The sequence below is a fragment of the Tinamus guttatus genome, unplaced genomic scaffold (genome assembly GCF_059628265.1).
Source record: "Tinamus guttatus ecotype Peru unplaced genomic scaffold, ASM5962826v1 Tinamus_guttatus_pri_ptg000939l, whole genome shotgun sequence".
Classification (NCBI taxonomy): Eukaryota; Metazoa; Chordata; class Aves; order Tinamiformes; family Tinamidae; genus Tinamus; species Tinamus guttatus.
In genome coordinates, this window is record NW_028289473.1 from 1 (window position 1) to 25,556 (window position 25,556).

General features: G+C 66.4%; 1 protein-coding gene, 1 long non-coding RNA gene and 1 pseudogene across 3 annotated transcripts; 1 reads left to right on the forward strand and 2 right to left on the reverse strand.

Annotated features, from left to right (window-relative positions):
- Positions 1–324: 324 nt before the first annotated feature.
- Positions 325–2,887, reverse strand: LOC104565980 (phospholemman-like). Its single transcript, XM_088538154.1, has 6 exons — positions 2,872–2,887; positions 2,529–2,567; positions 1,801–1,875; positions 885–921; positions 459–508; positions 325–357 (listed from the first exon to the last, which is right to left on the reverse strand). The coding sequence occupies exons 1-6, from the start codon at positions 2,885–2,887 to the stop codon at positions 335–337; spliced, it is 240 nt and encodes a 79-aa protein (XP_088394280.1). The 3' UTR covers positions 325–334.
- A 1,229-nt stretch (positions 2,888–4,116) lies between these two features.
- On the forward strand, positions 4,117–16,758 carry LOC148591059 (leucine-rich repeat LGI family member 4-like; annotated as a pseudogene). Its single transcript, XR_015914203.1, has 11 exons — positions 4,117–4,140; positions 4,326–4,387; positions 4,976–5,047; positions 6,142–6,213; positions 6,431–6,502; positions 7,506–7,577; positions 8,360–8,530; positions 9,115–9,280; positions 13,222–13,687; positions 14,349–14,397; positions 16,456–16,758. The product of XR_015914203.1 is annotated as a leucine-rich repeat LGI family member 4-like (transcript).
- Positions 16,759–18,998: 2,240 nt separating this feature from the next.
- LOC148591060 (uncharacterized) lies at positions 18,999–20,657 on the reverse strand. Its single transcript, XR_015914202.1, has 4 exons — positions 20,627–20,657; positions 20,045–20,119; positions 19,505–19,535; positions 18,999–19,016 (listed from the first exon to the last, which is right to left on the reverse strand). It is a non-coding gene; the product is annotated as an uncharacterized LOC148591060 (long non-coding RNA).
- Positions 20,658–25,556: the final 4,899 nt, after the last annotated feature.

Consider the following 25,556-nt stretch of genomic DNA (forward strand, 5'->3'; position numbering starts at 1 on the left):
CACCCACAACACCTCAACCCACAACAACCCACCCAGAACACCCTGACCTACAACACCCTAACCCACAACAACCCACTCACAACACTCTGACCCACGACAACCCCCACACAACACCCCGACCCGCAACACCCCACAGCACCAACAACAGCCCCCAGCCGGCAGTTGCAGCCTTTATTGGGGGGTGCCCTGAACAGGCGCCCGCGGCTGTTGCCGCCTGTCGCTCTGCGCCTGTTGGGGCTGGAACCTGCCAAGGGGGGGTGGTCACAGCGGGGCCCAGGCGTCCGGGAGGGCCCAGGCGTCCGGGGGGGGGGGGGGGGTCTCCACTCACCCCCTTCTACCGCATCCGGGTGGACAAACCTGGAGGGGGGGGGACGGGGTTAGGGGGCCCCGGCGTCCGGGTGACCCCCCCCCCCCCCCACCCCCCCCGGCCGGAGGGGCCCCGGCGTCCGGGCGCTCACGTCGGATCGACTGGCGCAGAGCCCCCTCCTCCTCGTCCGGCTGCCCCGTCCTGCGGGAAACGGTGACACCCCAATGTCCCCAATGTCCCCCAGGGTCCCCAATGTCCCCTCATATCCCCCCATGTCCCCCATGTCCCCAATGTCCCTCCATGTCCCCATGTCCCCCTCATATCCCCCCATGTCCCCCAGTGTCCCCAATGTCCCCTCATATCCCCCCATGTTCCCAATGTCCCCCCATGTCCCCAATTTCCCCCTGTCCCCCTATGTCCCCAATGTCCTCCATGTCCCCCCATGTCCCCCATGTCCCCAACGTCCCCCATGTCCCCCTTGTCTCCCCATGTCCCCAATGTCCTCCATGTCCCCCCATGTCCCCCATGTCCCCAGTGTCCCCCAGTGTCCCCCAATGTCCCCATTGTCCCCGGTTACTTCGGCTGTTGATCGAACTTGCACCGACAGTGACGACCTGTTGGCGGGAAAACAGCTCTGAGCCCCGGACGCCGGGGCCCCTCGGGGGGGGGGGGGCTGTTTCTGTCTGTTTTGGGGAACTGCTTTGGGGGTATTTGGGGTGTTATTGAGGTGCTTTGGGGTGTTGTGGGCTCTTTGGGGGTGTTTGGTGGCCTTTTTGGGGGGGGTATCTTGGGGTTTTGGGGTGTGCTGGGATGTTATCCTGTATTTCTGGGGTGTTTTAAGGTCTTTTTGAGTGTTTTGGGGTGTTTGGGGCATCTTTTCAGCTGTTATTGGGGTGTTCTTGGGTTGTTTGTACGGGTGTTTTGGGTTATTTTGGGGTGTTGTATTTGGGGGGGTGTTTTGAGGTGCTTTGCAGGTGTTTTAGGGGCTGTTATTGAGGGGGTTTTGGGGGGGTGTTTTGAGGGGAATTGGGGTGTTTTTAGGGTTGGTGCTGGGGGTCTCATTGGGGTGTTCTGGAGTATTTCGGGTTGATCTGGGGTGTTTTGGGGGGTCCTTTGGATGGCGTTTTGGGGTGTTTGGAGGGTGTTGTTAAGGTTGTTGTGGGTGTTGTTGGCAGTGTTTGTTTGGGGTGTTGTGGGGTGTCACTGTAGCTTTGTTGCGGGGGGGTGTCTGAGGCAGTGGGGATGTTGCTGGGGGTGTTGAGGACATATTGGGTGTTCAGGGGTGTTGCGGGGGGTGTGCGGGTCGGCAACATGGGGCTGTTGCAGGGGGCGATGGTGCCTGTTGTGGGGCTGTCGATGGAGCCAGCAGCTGTTCTGGGGGCCCAGGGGGTGTTGGGGGGTCCAGGAGGTTGGGGGGAGGTGCGGGGACGTCCGGGTGTTGCCGCTCGTGGTGTTGGCGGCCGCGCGGGGGTCACGGTCGCGGTGCGGCTCACTGAGGATGAGGAGGATGCCGAGGCTGAAGAGGACACAGGCGAAGACGAGGCCCCCGACACGCAGCGAGTGGTAGTCTGGGGGGGAAAAACAGTCGGCCGCGGGTGACAACAACACCCTTATCCGCGACAGCGCCCGGATACGTGGAGATGGCTCTCCTGAAACGCAACAGCCGCAGCCCCGGGTGGAAGAACACCCTGACACACGACAACACCCCAATTGCAACAGCCCGATGCGGAACAACACCTGGACCCGCAGCAGCACCGCCCTGATGTGCAAAGAGCAACACCGTGACATGCGACAACACCCCCACGGCTACACCCTGACACGCGAAAAACACTGACAGCAACACCCTGACCCATCGCAACACCCCTATGGCTACACCCTGACATACAGCAACACCCTGACACATGACAACAGCCCCATGGCTACACCCTGACATGTGAGAACACCCGGACAGCAACACCCTGACCCGTGACAACATCCTGATGGCGACACACAGCAACACTCTGACACGCCACAACACCCCGACATGCGACAACACCCCCATGGCTACACCCTGACATGCAAGAACACCCGGACAGCAACACCCTGACCCGTGACAACACCCGGACGGCTACACTCTGACACACGACAACACCCTGACATGTGACAACACCCCCATGGCTACACCCTGACCCGTGACAACACCCGGACGGCTACACCCGGCCGGCCGCGCCGCGCCGCTCACCATAGACGAAGCGGTCGGGCTCCTCCGGGCTCTGCGGCTCTGTTTGGGGGGGGGGGGGGGGTGCTGAGGGGCCCAGGCGTCCGGGGGCAAAATGGGCCCAGGCGTCCGGCTCCCCCCCGCCCCCCCCGGCCGTGACCGTCTCCATGGCTACGCGGCCTTGGCCCCTCCCCCCCTGTTTGCCCACTGGGGCCAATGACCCCCCCCCCCCCCCCCCCGCAGGGCGGATGGGCCCAGGGATCCTCCCCCCCCCCCCAAAGGGGGCCCAGGCGTCCGGGGACCCTCCTGTGGTTGGGGGGAGGGGGCAGGTGCATGAGGGGCCCAGGCGTCCGGGGGCCCCACTCACCTCCCGGGTTCCCCATGGCCGGCACCGCTGCCCGCCCGGACGCCTGGGCCCTGCTGGGGGGGGGGGGCTATTTTTAACCCGCCGCCCTCGTGCCCCAAAAATACCCGGGTGGCGTCACCAGCGGTGACACCCGAGCGCCACCGCGTCCCCAAGGCACCCGAGCGCCAAATGTGTCCCCATGTCCCTGTCCCCAACGTCCCCAATGTCCCTCCATGTCCCCTCATGTCCCCAATGTCCCCATGTCCCTGTCCCCAATGTCCCCCATGTCCCCATGTCCCCCATGTCACCAATGTCCCCACATGTCCCCAATGTCCCCATGTCCCCCATGTCCCTGTCCTCAATGTCCCCAATGTCCCTCCATGTCCCCTCATGTCCCCAATGTCCCCATGTCCCTGTCCCCAATGTCCCTCCATGTCCCCCATGTCTCCCATGTCCCCAGTGTCCCCACATGTCCCCAATGTCCCCATGTCCCTGTGCCCAATGTCCCTCCATGTCCCCCATGTCCCCATGTCCCCTCATGTCCCCCATGTCCCCCATATCCCTCCATGTCCCCAATGTCCCTGCACGTCCCCCATGTCTGCACGTCCCCCATGTCCCCATGTCCCCTCATGTCCCACATGTCCCCCATATCCCTCCATGTCCCCAATGTCCCTCCATGTCCCCCCCCGCTCCCCGCCCCCCTGACGTCCCCATGTCCCCAGCGTGTCCCCCATGTCCCTGATGTCACCCGTGTCCCCCCCGCACAAGGGCCGCTCTGTTCTCCTCCGAGCACCAACAGCGGCTCCTTTGTCCGCCCCCAGGGGCCCAGGCGTCCGGGGTGGGGGGGGGTAGGAGGGGCCCAGGCGTCCGGGGGGGGGCGTGGGAGGGGCCCGGGCGTCCCGGAGGGGCCCAGGAGTCCGGGAGGGGCCCAGGAGTCCGGGAGCCGCCGCCGCCGGGAGCCGCCGCCGCCACCGGGGAGGGGGGGGCGGGTCGCGACAAGGGCGGGGGGGGGGGGGGGGTCGTGACAGGTGGGGGAGGGGGGGGTGGTGACAAGAGGAGGGTCGCGACAAGGGCGGGGGAGGGGGGGGGGCTCGAGGGAGAGTCGGGACAAGCGCGGGGGGGGAGTCGCGACAAGGGGGGGGTCGTGACAAGGGGGGGGTCGTGACAAGGGGGAGTCGCGACAAGGGGGGGGTCGTGACAAGCGGGGGGGGTCGTGACGGGGGGGGGTCGCGACAAGGGGGGGGGTCGTGACAAGGGGGGGTCGCGATGGGCGGGGCCAGCAGGGGGCGTGTCCGGGCGCCGCCCCCCCCGGCGCTGCTGCTGCTGCTGGGGCTGGCGCTGGGCGGCGCCGCGTGGGCGGGGCTTGGGCCGCGGGGCGTGGCCGCGGGCGGGGCGGGGGCGTGGCCCGCGGGGGCGGGGCGGTGGCGGCGGGGGGCGTGGCCGCGCTGCCCCCCCGCTGCGCGTGCGCGGCGGAGCAGGCGCTGTGCCGGGGGGGGGCGGGGCTGCCCCGCGCGCTGCCCCCCCGCGTCGCGGCGCTGTGAGTGCCCCGCCCCTTCCCGAGACCCCGCCCCCTTCTCGAGACCCACCCCCTTCCCGAGACCCCGCCCCCTTCCCGAGACCCCGCCCCTTTCCCGAGACCGGCCCCCTTTCCGAGACCCCACCCCTTCCCGAGACCCCGCCCCCTTCCCGAGACCCCGCCCCTTCCCGAGACCCCGCCCTCTCCGAGAAACTCCGCCCCTCTGCGCGGCCCCGCCCCTCTACGAGGCCCCGCCCCCTTCCCGAGACGGCCCCCTCCCAGAGACCCCGCCCCTCCCAGAGACCCCGCCCCTCTACGCGGCTCCGCCCCCTTCTCAAGACCCCGCCCCTTGCGTGACCCCTCCCTCCCCTCCTCCGGGCTCCCTTGACGTCACCGCGGGAAGCCCCGCCCCTCGCTGGGTCGGGAGGGGCCGGTCCCAGTGTGTCCCCCCATGTCCCCAATGTCCCCAATGTCCCCCCCTGTCCCCATGTTTCCCATGCCCCATTGTCCCCCATGTCCCCCATGTCCCCCATGTCCCCCCATGTCCCCCATGTCCCCCGTGTCCCCCCTGTGTCCCCCCATGTCCCCTCACTGTCCTGCTGTCCCCAGGTCCCTGCTCCGGTGGCACCTCGAGCTCCTGCCCGAGGGCGGTTTCCGGCACCTCCCGGCCCTGCGGCTGCTGTAGGGACCCGGCGGCGTCACCGGTGTCCCCAAACTGTCCCCAACCTGCCCCAGTGTCCCCAGGGGGTCCCCAGCCTGTCCCCAAGGTGTCCCCCATCCCCAGGGTGTCCCCAAACTGTCCCCAACCTGCCCCAGTGTCCCCAGGGGGTCCCCAGCCTGTCCCCAAGGTGTCCTCCATCCCCAGGGTGTCCCCAAACTGTCCCCAACCTGGCCCCAGTGTCCCCAGGGGGTCCCCAGCCTGTCCCCAAGGTGTCCCCCATCCCCAGGGTGTCCCCAACCTGTCCCGAACCTGCCCCAGTGTCCCCAGGGGGTCCCCAGCCTGTCCCCAAGGTGTCCCCCATCCCCAACCTGGCCCCAACCTGGCCCCAACCTGGCCCCCAGTGTCCCCAAGGCGTCCCCAGCCTGTCCCCAAGGTGTCCCCCATCCCCAGGGTGTCCCCAAACTGTCCCCAACCTGTCCCCAGGGGGTCCCCAGCCTGTCCCCAAGGTGTCCCCCATCCCCAGGGTGTCCCCAAACTGTCCCCAACCTGTCCCGAACCTGCCCCAGTGTCCCCAGGGGATCCCCAGCCTGTCCCCAAGGTGTCCCCCATCCCCAGGGTGTCCCCAAACTGTCCCCAACCTGTCCCCAGTGTCCCCAGGGTGTCCCCCATCCCCAGGGTGTCCCCAACCTGTCCCCCAGTGTCCCCAGGGGGTCCCCAGCCTGTCCCCAGGGTGTCCTCCATCCCCAGGGTGTCCCTGAACTGTCCCCAACCTGTCCCCAGTGTCCCCAACCTGTCCCCAGTGTCCCCAGGGTGTCCCCCATCCCCAGGGTGTCCCCAACCTGGCCCCAGTGTCCCCAAGGGGTCCCCAGCCTGTCCCCAAAGTGTCCCCTGTCCCCAGGGTGTCCCCAACCTGTCCCAAACCTGGCCCCAGGGTGTCCCCAATCCCAAGTGTCCCCAGGGTGTCCTCAACCCCTCCAGTGTCCCCAACCCATCCCCAGGGTGTCCCCAATGTCCCCAGGGGTGGCAGCAGGACGTCCCCATCCCCCCCAGATGTCCCCAATGCCCCTGAGTTCCTGGTGTCCCCAATGTCCCCAATGTCCCCATGTCCCTGCAGGTTGGTCACCGCCAGCCACTTGGGGACCATCAAGGATGGGGCCTTCACGGGGCTGCCGCAGCTGGAACATCTGTGAGAGTGGGGACATTGGGGACACTGGGGGACATTGGGGACACTGGGGGACATGGGGGGACATTGGGGACACTGGGGGCAGGGGTGGCCCTGGGGGGGCCCCATGGGGTTTGGTGGCCCCAGGGTTGGGGTCCCTGGTGGCCCTGGGGTCCCCAGGGGGACCTGGGGCGGGGGGTGACGCTGTCCCCAATGTCCCCGATGTCCCCAATGTCCCCAGGTTCATCGAGGACAACGAGGTCGGTGCCATCGAACCCGGGGCCCTGCGTGGGCTGCGGGGGCTCCTTTACCTGTGAGTGTCCCCAAGGGCCACCAAGTGTCCCCAAGGGCCACCAAGTGTCTCCCATGTGTCCCCAAGGTGTCCTCAAGGGTCCTCAAGGCGTCCCCAAGTGTCACCAAATGTCCCCAAGGGTGCCCAGGGGTTCCCCAAGGGTCACCAAGGGTGTCCCCAAGGGGCCCCAGGGGGTCCCCAAGTGTCTCCAGGGGGTCCCCAAGGTGTCACCAAAGGTCCCTGGTGTCCTCAAGCTGTCACCAATGGTCCCCAAGGTGTCCCCAACGGGCCCCAGGGGGTCCCCAACGTGTCACCAAAGGTCCCTGGTGTCCTCAAGATGTCACCAACGGTCCCCAGGGGTGCCCAAGTGTCCCCAGGGGGTCCCCAAGGTGTCGCCAAAGGTCCCTGGTGTCCTCAAGATGTCACCAACGGTCCCCGGGGTGTCCCCAAGGGTCTCCAAGTGTCCCCAGAGGGTCCCCAAGGTGTCACCAGAGGTCCCTGGTGTCCTCAAGATGTCACCAACGGTCCCCGGGGTGTCCCCAAGGGTCCCCACGGGTCCCCAGAGGGTCCCCAAGGTGTCACCAGAGGTCCCTGGTGTCCTCAAGCTGTCACCAATGGTCCCCAGGGTGTCCCCAACGGGCCCCAGGGGGTCCCCAACGTGTCACCAAAGGTCCCTGGTGTCCTCAAGATGTCACCAACGGTCCCCAGGGGTGCCCAAGTGTCCCCAGGTGGTCCCCAAGGTGTCACCAAAGGTCCCTGGTGTCCTCAAGATGTCACCAATGGTCCCCGGAGTGTCCCCAAGTGTCCCCAGGGGGTCCCCAAGGTGTCACCAGAGGTCCCTGGTGTCCTCAAGATGTCACCAACAGTCCCCGGGGTGTCCCCAAGGGTCCCTCTGTCCCCATCCCCATTCCGCGGGGTCCCCACGTCCCCCGTTTCCATTTCCCTCCATGTCCCCGGGGGTTCCCATGGCCCCGAGTGTCCCCGTCCCCAGGGTGTCCCCAAGGGTCCCCCGTTGTCACCGCAGGAGTTTGGCCAATAACGGCCTGGAGACGCTGCCCAAGGACCTGTTCAAGGGGCTGGAGACCCTCCTGCACCTGTGAGGGACAGGGGACACCGGGGACATTGGGGACATGGGGGGATATGGGGGAATATAGGGGGACATGGGGAGCATTGGGGACATGGGGGGATATTGGGGACATGGGGGGGACGTGGGAGGATATGGGAGGACATGGGGGGCATTGGGGACACTGGGGACATGAGGGGCTATATGGGGACATTGGGGGGCATGAGGAGAGATGGGGACATGGGGGGACATGGGAGGACATGGGGGGACATGGGAGGGACATTGGGGACATGGGGAATATGGAGGGACATGGGGGATATTGGGGGACATTGGGGACATGGGGGATATGGAGGAATATGGGAGGACATGGGGGGGACATGGAGGACATTGGGGACATGGGGGATATGGAGGGACATGGGGGGCATTGGGGACATTGGGGACATGAGGAGAGATGGGGACATGGGGGGACATGGGAGGACATGGGGGGACATTGGGAGACATGGGAGGGACATTGGGGACATGGGGGATATTGGGGGACATGGGGGGACATGGGGACATTGGGGGCATGAGGGGACATGGGGGGATATTGGGGACATGGGGGGACATGGGGGGACATGGGGACATGGGGGGATGTGGGAGGACATAGGGGGAGATGGGAGGAGATGGGGACATTGGAGGGACATGGGAGGGACATTGGGGACATAGGAGGAGATGGGGACATTGGAGGGACATGGGAGGGACACTGGGGACATGGGGGCCACCCATGGGTCCCCGTTGGGGCCCAGGCGCCCGGGTGACCCCCCCGGGGTCCGCAGCGACCTCCGGGACAACCCCTGGCGCTGCGACTGCCGCCTGCGCTGGCTGGTCACCTGGTTGGGGACAGCGGCCCGCCACCGCCGACGCGGGGACCTGCCGGGGCCCCCCGCCCCACAACGGCACCGACCTGGCCCGGCTGCGGCCCCGCGACTTCCCCTGCCTGGTGCAGGGTGAGCCCGGACGCCGGGGCCCCTTCCCCAGCACCGGGGCCCTTCCCAGAGCCCTGATTCCCTTCCCCGGACACCCGGGCCCCTCCTGGACACCTGGAGCCCCCCTGGACACCTGGGTCCCTTCCCCGGACACCCGGGCCCCTCCTGGACACCTGGAACCCTCCTGGACACCTGGGTCCCTTCCCCGGACGCCCGGGCCCCTCCCAGACACCTGGAGCCCTCCTGGACACCTGGGTCCCTTCCCCGGACGCCCGGGCCCCTCCTGGACACCTGGAGCCCTCCTGGACACCTGGGTCCCTTCCCCGGACGCCCGGGCCCCTCCTGGACGCCTGGGCCCTTCCCATATCCCTGATTCCCTTTCCTGGACACCTGGGTCCCTTCCCCAACCCCTGGAGCCCTCCTGGACACCTGGGTCCCTTCCCTGGACATCTGGGCCCCTTCCTAGATCCTTGATTCTCTTCCCCGGACGCCTGGGCCCCTCCTGGACACCCGGACCCTTCCCAGCTCCCTCCCCGGACGCCCGGGCCCTTCCGAGCGCCCGCGGGGGGCCCCGGCGTCCGGGCGCTGACGGGTCCCCCCCCCAGAGCTGCGGCCCTTCCAGTCGCTGCCGTTCGCGTCGCTGGCGGCCGAGACCTTCGCGCAGGGAGCCCAGGTCGGGGTGGCCCTGGCCCAGCCCCACGCGGGCGCCTGCGCCCTGCTCGAGTGGGACCAGCTGGCCGGGCGCTTCCGCGCGCCCCGTCGTCATCAACGGTGAGGGCTGGGGACGATGGGGACGATGGGGACGATGGGGACAATGGGGACAGCGGGGACAACGGCGACAGCGGGGACAATGGGGACAATGGGGACAGTGGGGACAGCGGGGACAATGGGGGCAATGGGGACAACGGGGACAACGGCAACAGCGGGGGACAGTAGGGACAATGAGGACAATGGGGACACTGGGGACAGTGGGGATAACAGGGACAATGGGGACAATGGGGGACAGCGGGGACAATGGGGACAACGGGGGCAATGGGGACAGCAGGGACAATGAGGACAATGGGGGCAATGGGGACAGTGGGGATAACGGGGACAACGGGGACAATGGGGACACTGGGACAACAGGGACAATGGGGGCAATGGGGACAATGGGGACAACGGAGACAGTGGGGACAATGGGGACAATGGGGACACTGGGACAACAGGGACAATGGGGACAATGGGCAGAATGGGGAGAATGGGGACAACGGGGACACTGGGGACACTGGGGACAATGGGGAGAATGGGGACAATGGGGACAGCAGGGACAATGGGGATAACGGGGACAACGGGGACGATGGGGACAACGGGGACACTGGGGACAATGGGGACACTGGGACAACAGGGACAATGGGGGCAATGGGGACAATGGGGACAATGGGGACAACGGAAACAGTGGGGACAATGGGGACAATGGGGACACTGGGACAACAGGGACAATGGGGACAATGGGCAGAATGGGGAGAATGGGGACAACGGGGACACTGGGGACACTGGGGACAATGGGGACAATGGGGACAATGGGGACAGCAGGGACAATGGGGACAATGGGGACAGCGGGGACACTGGGGGACACAGGGGACAACGGGGACAGCGGGAAGGGGACACCAGGAACCACCCGGGGGGACACGAACGTGGCAGTGGGGACGGCAGGAATGGGGAGGGAGGGCTCGGAAACCCCGAAATGGGGATGGGGACCCCCAAAATGGAGTTGGGGGCCCCCTAAATGCCTCCAGGGACCCCCAAAACCCTCAGGGGACCCCAAAAATAGGGGTGGGGACCCCAAAAATGCCTCCGGGAACCCCCAGGGGACCCAAAAATGGCCCTGGAGACCCCCAAAATGCCACCAGGGACCCCAAAAATGGCTCCAGGGACCCCCAAAACCCTCAGGAAACCCCCAAAAATGGCTCTGGAGACCCCAAAAATGCCACCAGGGACCCCAAAAATGGCTCCAGGGACCCCCAAACACCCCAAGAGACCCCAAAAATGGGGAGGGAGGGCTCAAAAACCCCCTGGGGACCTGAAATGGCACCAGGGACCCCAAAAATGGCTCCAGAGACCCCAAAAATGGCTTCAGGGACTCAAAAAATGGGGATGGGGGACCCCAAAATATGGGTGGGGACCCCAAAAATGCCACCAGGGACCCCCAAACACCCCAGGGAACCCCAAAAATGGCTCTGGGAGCCCCCAAAATGGAGAGGGGTGGACTCAGAAACGCCCTGGGGACCCAAAATGGCACCAGGGACCCCAAAAATGGCTCCTGGGACCCAAAAAATGGGGTGAGGGACCCAAAAATAGGGTTGGGGACCCAAAAAATGCCTGCAGGAACTCCCAGGGGACCCCAAAATGGCTCTGGAGAGCCCAAAATGCCACCAGGGATCCCAAAAATGGCTCCAGGCATCCCCCAAACACTCCAGGGGACCCCAAAAATTGCTCTGAAGACCCCCCCAAAATGGCACCAGGGACCCCAAAAATGGCTGCAGGGACCCCCAAAAACCCTCAGGGGACCCCAAGAATGGCTCCGGGGGCCCCAAAAATGGGGAGGGAGGCCCCAAAACCCCCCTGGGAACCCAAAATAGATCCAGGGATCCCAAAAATGGCTTCAGGTACCCCAAAAATGGGGATGGGGGACCGCAAAATAGGGTTGGGGACCCCAAAAATGCCTCCAGGGACCCTCAGGGGACCCAAAAATGGCTCTGGAGGCCACCAGGGACCCCAAAAATGGCCCCAGGGACCCCCAAAACCCCCAGGGGACCCCAAAATGGCACCGAGTTCCCCAAAAATGTCCTCCCTGGTGTCCCCAACCCCGTGTCCCCCATGTCCCTGGTCCCTGTCCCATCAAGGGACCACGGGACCTTGTGGTGCCACCACCCCCCTCCCCAGCCCCCCTGATGTCCCCTGGACGTCCCTTGTGTCCCCTCTCGTGTGCCCTGTGTCCCCATAGGCTCCTCGTGTCCCCTGCGTCTTCACTGTGTCCCCCTAACGTCCCTGTGTCCCCGTGTCCCCACCAGGTCCCTGTGTCCCCCTGATACCCGTGTCCTCCTGATGCCCCATGTCCCCCTGACATCCCCCGTGTCCCCCTGACGTCCCCATGTCCCCTGACGTCCCCTGACGTCCCCTGATGTCCCTGTATCCCCCATGTCCCTGTGTCCCCACGATACCCCAGTGTCCCCTGATGTCCCCTCCATGTCCCCAGGCTCGTGGCCTGTCGCCTGTCACCCGCTGTCCCCTCGGTGGCTCCTCGTGGTGGCCCAGCTGGGCGCCCCGTCGGCCGTGTGGCGCCACCTGTGTCCCCTGTGTCCCCATGTCCCCTTGATGTCCCCATGTCCCCTGATGTGTCCCTGTGTCCCCTTGAGGTCCCCATGTGTCTCCACTGTGTCCCCCATGTCTCCACCATGTCCCCATGTCCCCTGACGTCCCCTGATGTCCCCCCAGGCTCGTGGCCGGTCACCTGCCACCCGCTGTCCCTCGGTGGCCACCTGCTCCTGGTGGTGGCCCAGCTGGGCGCCCCGTCGGCCGTGTGGCGCTGCCTGTGTCCCCTGTGTCCCCATGTCCTCGTGACATCCCTGTGTCCCCATGTCTCCATGTTCCCCAATGTCCCCATGTCCCCTGATGTCCCCATGTCTCCATGTTCCCTAATGTCCCTATGTCCCCTCCATGTCCCCAGGTTCATGGCCCGTCGCCTGCCACCCGCTGTCCCCTCGGTGGCCACCTGCTCCTCGTGGTGGCCCAGCTGGGCGCCCCGTTGGCCGTGTGGCGCTGCCTGTGTCCCCTGTGTCCCCATGATGCCCCTGTGTCCCCATGTCCCCATGTTCCCTGACATCCCTGTGTCCCCTGACGTCCCCATGTCCCCTGATGTCCCCATGTCCCCATGTCCTCATGTCTCCACCAGGTCCCCATGTCCCCTTGTGTCTCCCATGTCCCCCTGACATCCCCATGTCCTTGTGTCCCCATGTCCCCACCAGGTCCCCATGTCCCCTGACGTCCCCATGTCCCCTGATGTCCCCCCAGGTTCATGGCCCGTCGCCTGCCACCCCCGTGTCCCTCGGTGGCCACCTGCTCCTGGTGGTGGCCCAGCTGGGCACCCCGTCGGCCGTGTGGTGCCGCCTGTGTCCCCTGTGTCCCCATGTCCCCATCAGGTCCCCATGTACCCTTGTGTCTCCACTGTGTCCCCTGACGTCCCCATGTTCCCTGATGCCCCATGTCCCCTGACGTCCCCATGTCCCCTGATGTCCCCCCAGGCTCGTGGCCGGTCGCCTGCCACCCCGCTGTCCCTCGGTGGCCACCTGCTCCTCGTGGTGGCCCAGCTGGGCGCCCCGTCGGCCGTGTGGCGCCACCTGTGTCCCCCATGTCCCTGTGACATCCCCATGTCCCTGTGTCCCCATGTCCCTGTGTCCCCTGACGTCCCCATGTCCCCTGATGTCCCCATGTCTCCATGTTCCCTAATGTCCCTATGTCCCCCTCCATGTCCCCAGGTTCATGGCCCGTCGCCTGCCACCCGCTGTCCCCTCGGTGGCCACCTGCTCCTCGTGGTGGCCCAGCTGGGCGCCCCGTCGGCCGTGTGGCGCCACCTGTGTCCCCCATGTCTCCACCATGTCCCCCTGTGTCTCCCATGTCCCCTGATGTCCCCTGATGTCCCCCTGACGTCCCCATGTCCCCTGATGTCCCCCCAGGTTCATGGCCTGTCGCCTGCCACCCCGTGTCCCTCGGTGGCCACCTGCTCCTCGTGGTGGCCCAGCTGGGCGCCCCGTCGGCCGTGTGGCGCCGCGCGGGCGGCCCCGGCGCCCCCTTCGTCCCGCTGCAGCCGCTGGGCGCGGGGCGGCTGCGGCGGCCGCACGCGGTGGCCTCGGCGCTCGTGCGGGGCCAGCCCATGGTGGCCGTGGCCGACAGCTCCAAGGGCGGCGCCAGCACCGTGTTCCGCTGGGCCGGCCGGGCCTTCTACCCGCAGCAGCGGCTGCGGCGCTGGCGCCGCGACACCCACCTGGAGTTCCTGGAGCTGGGCGGCCGCCCGGCGCTCGTGGCCTGCGGCGGCCCCGGCCGCCCCGCGCTCTACCGCTGGGACGGCGCCTCGGGGACGTTCGCGGCGCACACGGACATCCCGCAGGCGCCCGACGCCTACGCGGCGCGGCACTTCCGGCAGCGCGGGAGCGTCTACCTGTGCGTGTGCCGGGCGCTGGGGGGACGCCAAGGTGGGACATCATGGGGACAATGGGGACAATGAGGGGACATGGGGACATTGGGACAATGAGGGGACATGGGGACACCATGGGACATGGGGACATGGGGACACGGCACTTCCGGCAGCGCGGGAGCGTCTACCTGTGCGTGTGCCGGGCGTTGGGGGACGCCAAGGTGGGACATGGGGACAATGGGGACAATGGGGGGACATGGGGACATGGGGACATGGCACTTCCGGCAGCGCGGGAGCGTCTACCTGTGCGTGTGCCGCGCGCTGGGCGACGCCAAGGTGGGACATCATGGGGACAATGAGGGGACATGGGGACAATGGGGACAATGAGGGGACATGGGGACACCAGGGGATATGGGGGGACATGGGGACAATGGGGACAATGAGGGGACATGGGGACATGGGGACATGGGGACAATGAGGGGACATGGGGACACCATGGGACATGGGGACACGGCACTTCCGGCAGCGCGGGAGCGTCTACCTGTGCGTGTGCCGGGCGCTGGGCGACGCCAAGGTGGGACATCATGGGGACATGGGGACAATGGGACAATGAGGGGACATGGGGACACCATGGGACATGGGGACATGGGGACACGGCACTTCCGGCAGCGCGGGGAGCGTCTACCTGTGCGTGTGCCGCGCGCTGGGCGACGCCAAGGTGGGACATCATGGGGACAATGAGGGGACATGGGGACAATGGGGACAATGAGGGGACATGGGGACACCAGGGGATATGGGGGGACATGGGGACAATGGGGACAATGAGGGGACATGGGGACATGGGGACATGGGGACACCATGGGATATGGGGACACCATGGGACATGGGGACACGGCACTTCCGGCAGCGCGGGAGCGTCTACCTGTGCGTGTGCCGGGCGCTGGGGGACGCCAAGGTGGGACTGGGGACAATGAGGGGACATGGGGACAATGAGGGGACATGGGGACATGGGGGACAATGAGGGGACATGGGGACACCATGGGATATGGGGACACCATGGGACATGGGGACATGGGGACACGGCACTTCCGGCAGCGCGGGAGCATCTACCTGTGCGTGTGCCGGGCGTTGGGCGACGCCAAGGTGGGACATGGGGACAATGGGGGGACATGGGGACAATGGGGGACATGGGGACAATGGGGACAATGAGGGGACATGGGGACAATGGGGGACAATGAGGGGACATGGGGACATGGGGACACCATGGGACATGGGGACACGGCACTTCTGGCAGCGCGGGAGTGTCTACCTGTGCGTGTGCCGGGCGCTGGGGGACGCCAAGGTGGGACATGGGGACAATGGGGGGACATGGGGACAATGGGACAATGGGGGGACATGTGGGGACATTGGGACAATGAGGGGACATGGGGACACGATGGGGACATGGGGACAATGAGGGGACATGGGGACACCATGGGACATGGGGACACCATGGGACATGGGGACACGGCACTTCCGGCAGCGCGGGAGCGTCTACCTGTGCGTGTGCCGGGCGCTGGGCGACGCCAAGGTGGGACATGGGGACAATGGGGACACCATGGGATATGGGGACATGGGGACAATGAGGGGACATGGGGACAATGGGGACAATGAGGGGACATGGGGACACCATGGGATATGGGGACACCATGGGACATGGGGACATGGGGACGCGGCACTTCCGGCAGCGCGGGAGCGTCTACCTGTGCGTGTGCCGGGCGCTGGGGGACGCCAAGGTGGGACATGGGGACAATGGGGACATGGGGACAATGGGGACATGGGGACACATGGGGACACCATGGGACATGGGGACACCATGGGATATGGGGACATGGGGACACGGCACTTCCGGCAGCGCGGGAGCGTCTACCTGTGCGTGTGCCGCGCGTTGGGGGATGCCAAGGTGGGACACGAGGGGATATGGGGACATGGGGACAATGGGGACATGGGGACAATGAGGGGATATGGGGACATGGGGACAATGGGGGGACATGGGGACACCGAGGGGATGGGGCACACACGGGGACATGGGGACACCATGGGATAGGGGACACATGGGGTGGTTGTGGGGATCACTGGGTGGCCATGGGGCCATCACAAGGACATGGGGACCAGGGGGTGGCCATGGGGACAACAGGGTGGCCATGGGGACCGTCACGTGGCCATGGGGTCTGTCACGTGACCATGGGGTCTGTCACGTGACCATGGGCCCATTGGTGGCCATGGGGACCCCATGGTCCTCCATGACCCTCATTGTCCCTCACTGTGCCCATTGTCCCCATGTCCCCTCATTGTCCCCAATGTCCCCCATTGTCCCCATGTCCCCATTGTCCCCGTTGTCTCCAATGTCCCCCATTGTCCCCATTGTCCCCGTGTCCCCCATTGTCCCCACATCCCTCATTGTCCCTATGTCCCCCATTGTCCCCATGTCCCCCATTGTCCCCAATGTCCCCCATTGTCCTCATTGTCCCCGTGTCCCCCATTGTCCCCACGTCCCTCATTGTCCCTATGTCCCCCATTGTCTCCATGTCCCCCATTGTCCCCAATGTCCCCATGTCCCCTCATTGTCCCCATGTCCCCATTGTCCCCGTTGTCTCCAATGTCCCCCATTGTCCCCATTGTCCCCGTGTCCCCCATTGTCTCCATGTCCCTCATTGTCCCCATTGTCCCCATGTCCCTCATTGTCCCCATTGTCCCCATGTCCCCCATTGTCCCCATGTCCCCTCGCTGTCCCCAGGTGCTCCGCTGGGAGGGCTCCATGTTCCGCGAGCTGCAGCGCGTCCCCGCGCGGGGCTCCCTCCTCTTCCAGCCCTTGTCCCTCGGTGGCCGCCGCTTGGTGGCCCTGGGCAACGACCTGGCCCCGAGCGTCCTCTACGCCCTGGGGCCCCAGGGCCACCTGGAGGCCACCCAGGAGCTGCTGCTGCCGGCGCCGCGCGCGGTGGCCGCGCTGGCCCTCGGCCACCACCACTTCCTGGTGGCCTCCAGCCTGCACGGGGCCACCCTGGTCTACCAGCAGGTCACCGTGGACCTGGGGACATGAGGGGACGTCGGGCAGCGTGTCACCGTGGAGGTGGGGACACGGGGGGACACGGGGACGTGGGTCATGGTGGGGATGGGGACATGGGGACATTGGTCATCATGGAGATGGGGACATGGGGACGTTGGTCATTGTGGAGATGGGGACACGGGGGGACACGGGGATGTGGGTCATGGTGGGGATGGGGACATGGGGACGTTGGTCATCATGGAGATGGGGACATGGGGACGTTGGTCATTGTGTCACCGTGGACCTGGGGACATGAGGGGACGTCGGGCAGCGTGTCACCGTGGAGGTGGGGACATGGGGGGACATGGGGACGTGGGTCCTGGTGGGGATGGGGACGTTGGTCATCATGGAGATGGGGACATGGGGACGTGGGTCCTGGTGGGGATGGGGACATGGGGACGTTGGTCATTGTGTCACCGTGGACCTGGGGACATGAGGGGACGTCGGGCAGCGTGTCACCGTGGAGGTGGGGACACGGGGGGGACATGGGGATGTGGGTCATTGTGGGGATGGGGACATGGGGACATTGGTCATCATGGAGATGGGGACATGGGGACGTTGGTCATTGTGTCACCGTGGACCTGGGGACATGAGGGGACGTCGGGCAGCGTGTCACCGTGGAGGTGGGGACACGGGGGGACACGGGGACGTGGGTCATGGTGGGGATGGGGACATGGGGACATTGGTCATCATGGAGATGGGGACATGGGGACGTTGGTCATTGTGTCACCGTGGAGCTGGGGACATGAGGGGACATCGGGCAGCGTGTCACCGTGGAGGTGGGGACATGGGGGGACATGGGGACGTGGGTCATCATGGAGATGGGGACATGGGGACGTTGGTCATTGTGTCACCGTGGACCTGGGGACATGAGGGGACGTCGGGCAGCGTGTCACCGTGGAGGTGGGGACACGGGGGGACATGGGGACGTGGGTCCTGGTGGGGATGGGGACATGGGGACATTGGTCATTGTGTCACCGTGGAGCTGGAGACATGAGGGGACATCGGGCAGCGTGTCACCGTGGAGGTGGGGACATGGGGACGTGGGTCATGGTGGGAATGGGGACATGGGGACATTGGTCACTATCAACCTGGGCACCTAGGGGACATCGGCCACCGTGGAGCTGAGGACACGGCGACATGGGGACATCGTGGAGCTGGACGCCTGAGGGACATGGGGACATCGGCCACCGTGTCACCATGGAGCCGGACACCCAAGGGACACTTGGACATTGGTCACTGTGTCACCATGGACAGGGCCCCGAGGGACACGGGGACATCGGCCACCACGTCCCCATGGACCTGGATGCTGAGGGACATGGGGACATGGGCCCTGTGGCCTTGTCCTCTCCTGGCGCTGTCGTCACCATCGTCCCCCGGTGTCACCGTGAATCCCCTGTCCCCTCCCGGTGTCACCTGGCACTGTCCCAGTGGCACCACTGGCCCCATGTCCCCTCCTGGTGTCCCCAATGTCCCCATTAGCCCCATGTAACCATCCCCAATGTCACCATTGGCCCTGTGTCCCCTCGTCCCCCTCAATGTCCCCATTAGCCCCATGTCCCCTCTATTCCCAGTGTCCCCTCCTGTTGTCCCCAAGTCCCTTCCAATGGCCCCAGTGTCCCCATTAGCCCCACATCATCTCAGTCCCCAGTGTCCCCATTGGCCCAATGTCACCTTGGTCACCAATGTCCCCAATGGCCAAGCTGGCCCTTGTCACCTCCCAATGTCCCCTCTGACCCCCCCAGTGTCCCCCAACATCCCCATTGCCCAAATGTCCCCTCCTGTTGTCCCCAAAGACCTCCCCAATGTCCCCAATGACCCCAAGTCCCCCTCAATGTCCCCATTGACCCCCCCGTCCCACTCAATGTCCCCATGGCCACCCCAGTGCCCCCAATGACCCCTCCAATGTCACCGTAGACCCCAAGTCCCCCTCAATGTCCCCATTGACCCCCCCAATGTCCCCAACACCCCCAATCTCTCCCCCAAATAATCAACATTCCACTTTTTTAACCATTTTTTTTACTCAAACCCCCGTTTTTTCCCCCCAATAAACGTGTCCCCCTCTCCAGGTGTCACTGGACTGGGGACATCGGCCGCGTGTCCCCGTGTCCCCCCCGTCCTCAGCAGGTGCTGGCGGCTCCTGGGGGGGGGACAGGGGGGTCACCCGGACGCCTGGGCCCCTCGGGGGGGGAGGGGACAGGGAGGTACCTGTGGGGACCAGGTGGGAGGTCTCCGGGGGGGGGCGGGAGCGCCTGGGGACAAGGGGGGGGGACAGGTCACCCCTGTCCCCAATGTCCCCCCCTGTCCCCAATGTCCCCCCATGTCCCCCCCATGTCCCCAATGTCCCCCCATGTCCCCTCATGTCCCCAATGTTCCCCCATGTCCCCCATCCCCCATGTCCCTCCATGTCCCCATGTCCTCAATGTCCCCCCATGTCCCCAATATCCCCCATGTCCCTCCATGTCCCCCATGTCCCATGTCCCCAAAGTCCCCCATATCCCCTCCATGTCCCCCCATGTCCCCAATGTCCCCCCATGTCCCCAATGTCCCCCCCATGTCCCCAATGTCCCCATTGTCCCCCCATATCCCCTCCACGTCCCCCCATGTCCCCAATGTCCCCCCCATGTCCCCATTGTCCCCATTGTCCCCCCATATCCCTTCCACGTCCCCCCATGTCCCCAATGTTCCCCCCATGTCCCCAATGTCCCCCCCATGTCCCCATTGTCCCCATTGTCCCCACCTGCCCTTCCTGCCGCACTTGCACTTGCCACCTGTGGAGAAACAAAAGGGAGGGAGGGGACAGAAGACAAGTCACCCCCCACCTATGGGGTGGCACCAGGGGACAAGGGACATCGCAGGGGACACGGGGACCCCCCGGGCGACATAGGGACTCCGCAGGTGACATCGGGATCCCCCAGGTGACACAAGGGCCCCATCGGTGACACAGGGACCCGAGAGGTGACACAAGGGCCCCATAGGTGACGTAGGACCCACCAGGTGACACAGGGACCCCCCCAGGTGACACAAGGGCCCCATAGGTGACACAAGGGCCCCATAGGTGACGTAGGACCCACCAGGTGACACAAGGACCCCCTCAGGTGACACAGGGACCTCCCAGGTGACACAAGGGCCCCATAGGTGACACAGGGACCCCCCAGGGTGACCCAGGGACCCCCCCAGGTGACACAAGGGCTCCATAGGTGACACAAGGACCCCCCAGGTGACACAGGGACCCCCCCAGGTGACACAAGGGCTCCCCGTGTCCCCCGGTGTCACTCACTGAGGAGGACGATGACGCCCAGGACGCAGAGGACAGCGGCCACCGCCAGCCCGGCCACACGCAGGCGGTGCCAGTCTGGGGACACCGGCGTCCCCAATGTCCCCAATGTGTCCCCAACGCGGCCCCAGTGTCCCCAACGTCCCCACGTCCCCCCAACACAGCCCCAATGTGTCCCCAACGTCCCCCCGATGTCCCCGTGTCCCCAATGTCCCCATGTCCCCAATGTCCCCAACATGGCCCCAACGCAGCCCCAGTGTCCCCAACGTCCCCACGTCCCCCCAACACAGCCCCAATGTGTCCCCAGCATCCCCCCGATGTCCCCGTGTCCCCAATGTCCCCATGTCCCCGTGTTCCCAACATCTCCCCAATGTCCCCAGTGTGTCCCCATGTCCCCAACGTGTCCCCAACATCCCCACATCCCCATGTCCCCAACACCCTCCCAATGTCCCCAACGTGTCCCCAGCATCGCCATGTCCCCAATGTGTCCCCAATGTGTCCCCAACATCCCTGGTGTCCCCAACGTGTCCCCAACGTCCCCCAGTGACACCGACGTCCCCAGTGTCCCCAACGTCCCCAACTCACCATAGTGGAAGGGGCTCTCGGCCTCCCCTGGGGAGGGAGGGGGTGTCAGACCCGGACGCCTGGGCCCCTCGGCCGCCCCTCCCCCCTTGGTGCAATTTTGGGCTCATTTCACCCCATTTTGGGTCTCCCTGTTGCAGTTCTGCCCCCCCCCAGTCCCATTTTGGGCTCATTTCACCCCATTTTGGGTCTCCCTGTCACAGTTCCCCCCCCCCAGTCCCATTTTGGGCTCATTTCACCCCATTTTGGGTCTCCCTGTCACAGTTCCCCCCCCCAGTCCCATTTTGGGCTCATTTCACCCCATTTTGGGTCTCCCGGTCGCAGTTCCCCCCTCTCGGTCCCATTTTTGGGCTCATTTCACCCCATTTTGGGTCTCCCGGTCGCAGTTCCCCCCTCTCGGTCCCATTTTTGGGCTCATTTCACCCCATTTTGGGTCTCCCTGTTGCAGTCCCCCCCTCTCGGTCCCATTTTTGGGCTCATTTCACCCCATTTTGGGTCTCACCAGGCTCGGGGGGGGCCGACGTCACCGGACTCAGAGCTGGGGGGGGGAGAGCAAAGGGAGGGCGTCAAAAATCCCCCCAAACGACCCCAAATCCACCCAAACAGCCCCAAAATGATCCCCAAACCCCCCTAAAGGGTCCCCAAGCCCCCAAATCCCTCAAAACCCCCCCAAAATGACTCAAAACCCCCCAAAATGTACCAAAATCCCCAATACCCCAAATGGCCCCAAACTCCCCAAATTACCCCAAATCCTCCCAAAATGACCCCAAATATCCCCAAAGCCCCCAAATGACCCCAAACCACCCAAAATGAACCCAAATCCCCCCAAAATGCCCTCCACCCCCCGAACACCCCCAAATGCCCCCAGACTGCCCCAAATTAACCCAAACTCCTCCAAATTGCCCCCAATCCCCCAAAATGACCCAAAATCCCCCCAAATGAGCCCAAATTGCCCCCCTCACCTGCCAGCAGCAGCCCCCCCAGCAGCGCCCAGGCCATGGCGACCTCTGACCTGTCACCTGGGGGGTGACAGAGGGGCCCCGGCGTCCGGGTTAAGGGCCGGGGGGGCCGCACCCGGACGCCGGGGCCCCTTCGTGCTCCGGGGGGCGTGGCCGGACTCCGGGGCCCCTCCCGCGTTCCAGGCCGGGGTGGGGCTCGGCCCGGACGCCTGGGCCCCTCTCTGGGGGGGAGGGGGGTGTCCCGGACGCCCGGGTCCCTCTTTGGGGGGGAGGGGGGTGTCCCGGACGCCTGGGCCCCTCCGGGCTCCGGGACGGGACGGCTGGACGGGGCGGGCGGTTCCGCCCGGACGCCTGGGCCCTTTTTTTGGGGCGGGGTGTTGGGGGGGGTCCCGGGCGCCTGGGCCCCTTTTTCGGGGGAGTTCAAGGGGGGTCCCCGGACGCCTGGGTCCCCTCGGGGGTTGTTTGTGGGGACGGGACGTGGCGGGGGAAGGCGGGGGGGGCAGGGCGGCTCCCGGACGCCTGGGCCCCTCTCCCGGCACCGCCTGGCTCCAGATAAGGCGGACGGAACCCGCGGGGGGGGGACCCGGACGCCGGGGCCCTTCCCGAGGAGTTCGGAAGTGTTGTGTGTCCCCCACCCCCCCCCCCGCCCAAAAATGGGCCCCGGCGTCCGGGTGGGAGCCCCAAAAGGGGTCCGGGCTCCCTCCTCCCCGCTACGGGGCCCAGGCGTCCGGGTCCCTCCCGCCCCGGGACAGACCCAGGAGACCGGGTGTCGCCGCCCCCCTCCCCCGCTCCGCAAAGGGGCCCCGGCGTCCGGCCCCCCCCCGCACCCCCGCGAAGGGGCCCCGGCGTCCGGGCCCCCCCCCGCGCCCCCGCGAAGGGGCCCCGGCGTCCGGGCGCCGCCGCTCACCTGCCCGCGCGCCCCGGCCGTCGAGCGGGATCGCGAGGGGGCGGGGCCTCACCTGGGAGGGGGCGGGGCCAGCGCCCGGACGCCGGGGCCCCTTTGAGGGGGCGGGAGCGGAGGAGGGGTCTGGGGCGGGGGGGTCACCCGGACGCCTGGGCCCCGCCCGGGGGTTCGGAGGGGAGCCCGGACCTGTCCTCCCCCCCCGGGTGCCGCCCGTGTGCCCCCCCGCAATGACGTCACCCACGCGCGATCCCCCCCGGTGACGTCACGGCGCGTGACGTCACCCCCTCAATGACGTCACACGCGGGTGTGGCAGCGGGTTTTTATTGCAGCCTTTGGGGGTTGGGGGGGGCGCTGGGTCGTTGTCATCTGCGGGGGGAGAAAGGGGGGGTCAGGGGGGCCCAGGCGTCCGAGTGTCCCCAAAGGGGGCCCAGGCGTCCGGGTGTCCCCCGAGATTCCCCCATGTGTCCCCAAAGGGGGCCCAGGCGTCCGGGCCACCCACCAGCCGCACACGTAGGCGGGTTCCTCCTCGGTGGCCGCCGTGTCCCCCGCGGTGGCCGTCGTGTCCCCCGCGGTGGCCGTCGTGGGGGCCACCAGGGGCTGGTCCACGCGGAAGACCCAGCGCCCGGGGACGGCCGCGTTGGAGGTCGCGGCCAGCGCGAGGACGGCGGCCGAGCGGGACCCCGGGAGCCACCGGGAGCCGCCGGCGCCCGCGAAGCCGACCTGGGGACGCGGGGACGTCACGGGGGGGACATCACGGGGGGGGACACCGGGGACACCGGGGACACGCAGGGAGTCCCCTTGGAGGTGGCCACCAAGGAGGCCATTCCCTAACGTTGTCCCCATTGGCTCCCAAGTCACCCTTGTCCCCAATGTCACCCTTGTCTCCATTGCTCCCCTTGTCCCCATTCTCCCCGTGTCCCCATTGCCCCCATGTCCCCAATGTCCCCATTGCCCCCATTGTCCTCATTACCCCCATTATCCCCATCACCCTCATTGCCCCCCTTGTCCCCAATGTCCCTGTGTCCCCACTGTCCCCATTACCCTCTGTGTCCCCAATGTCCCCAATGACCCCATGTCCCCCATGTCCCCCCATGTCCCCATTACCCCATTGTCCCCCTTGCCCCCACTGCCCCCTTTGTCCCCATTGCCCCCATTGTCCCCATTGCCCCCATTGCCCCCATTGCCCCCCTTGTCCCCATTGCCCCCCATGTCCCCCTTGTCCCCATTGTCCCCGCTGTCCCCGTGTCCCCACCCGGGCCGCGCGGCCCCCCAGGCCGCTGTGGGCGCCGCCCCCGTCCGCGATCCCGCTCGTCCATTGGAGGGTCCCGTAGTTGAACATGACGAAGGCGGCGGCGTCACCGGCGGCCAGGACGGCCTGGAACGTGTTGGCCTGCGGGGACAGTCCCCATGTCCCCGTGTCCCCATGTCCCCATGGACCCCATGGCCACAAGGTCCCTCCATGTCCCTCCGTGTCCCCCCATGTCCTCCGTGTCCCCATGTCCCGCCATGTCCCCCCATGTCCTCTCATGTCCCCAATGCCCCCAATGTCCCAAACATCCCCCATGTGCCCAATATCCCCATTGTCCCCAATGCCCCCCCTTGTCCCCATTGTCCCCAACATCCCCAATGTCTCCCCATGTCCTCAATGTCCCCGTGTCTCCAACACCCCCATCCCCAATGTCCCCCATTGTCCCCAATATCCCCATTGTCCCCATGTCTCCATTGCCCCCAACATCCCCAATGTCTCCCCATGTCCTCAATGTCCCCAGCACCCCCATTGTCCCCAGCACCCCATTGTCCCCAGTGTCCCCACCTTTGTCCCGGCGCTCCCGAAGAAGCCGACGCGGTGCCACGTGGCCACCAGGGCCCAGCGCGGCGCTGGCACCGCGTCCCCGAGGCCGGTGACGTTGGCCAGGTCTCGGCGCAGCCGGGACAGCAGCGCCGGCCGCTGGCTCTGCCGGTAGAAGATGTCCCCTCCCCGGCGCGTGTCCACGTCCGCCCAGAACGGGGCCACCAGCGCGGGGACGCCGGGGACGCCGGGGACATTGGGGACACCGGGGACACCGGGGACATCGGGGACACTGGGGACACCGGGGACATCGGGGACAGCGGAGACATCAGGGACAGCGGCCGTCGGGGACGGCCACAGGCTGGATGTGGCCATGGGGGCGCCCAGTGTCACCAGGCCATTGGTGTTGACCTGGGGACACACATGTCACCGCGGTGTCACCTTGGTGTCACCAACCCCAGTGTCATCCCAGTGTCACCTTGGTGTCACTAACCCCAGTGGCACCCCAGTGGCACCACGATGTCACCTTGGTGTCACCTTGGTGTCACTAACCCCAGTGTCACCCCAGTGGCACCGCGGTGTCACCAGCGGTGTCACCACCCGCTGTCACCCCCAGCGCCCTGGTGGCACCGCGTAGCCCCAAGACGTGGTGTCCCCAAGCCACCCTGTCCCCAACCCAAAGAACACCCTGACCCCCTCATGTCCCCAACGTCCCCAATGGCCCCATGTCCCCAGCGACCCCATGTCCCCCCATGTCCCCAATGCCCCCATGTCCCCCCATGTCCCTAATGTCCCCCCATATCTCCAAAGCCCCCACATCCCCACATCTCCCCATGTCCCCAATGTCCTCCCGATGTCCCCAGTGTCCCCAATGTCCCCACGCACGTAGAGGGAGCGGTAGGGGTGGCCGAGGAAGACGAAGGGGCTCCTGGGTGTCACCGGGGGACTCGACCCGTCGTCCTCGCGGGGTGCCCGTGTGTCCCCGGCCAGGGGCCCGAACGGGTAGAGGGGACCCTCTGGGAACAGGGGACATGGGGACATGGGGAGACTTGGGGGTCATGAGGGACATTGGGGGACATGGGGACATGGGGGGACATGGGGTTCATGGGGGACATTGGAGACATGAGGGGACATGAAAGGACATGGAGGGACATTGGGAGTATGGGGGGACATGGGGAGATGTGGAGGGACATGGAGGACACTGGAGACATGGGGGGGACATTGGGGACATGGGGACATTGGGGACATGGAGGGACATTGGGGATATGGGGAGACATGGGG

What these genes read in the sequence shown, in the direction of transcription:
- LOC104565980 (XM_088538154.1), bottom strand. An exon ending in GCCCGACCGCTTCGTCTATG is followed by an intron (nt 1,876 to 2,528) that starts GTGAGCGGCGCG and finishes TTTCCCCCCCAG; the next exon opens with ACTACCACTCGCTGCGTGTC. An exon ending in AAGTTCGATCAACAGCCGAA is followed by an intron (nt 509 to 884) that starts GTAACCGGGGAC and finishes CGTTTCCCGCAG; the next exon opens with GACGGGGCAGCCGGACGAGG.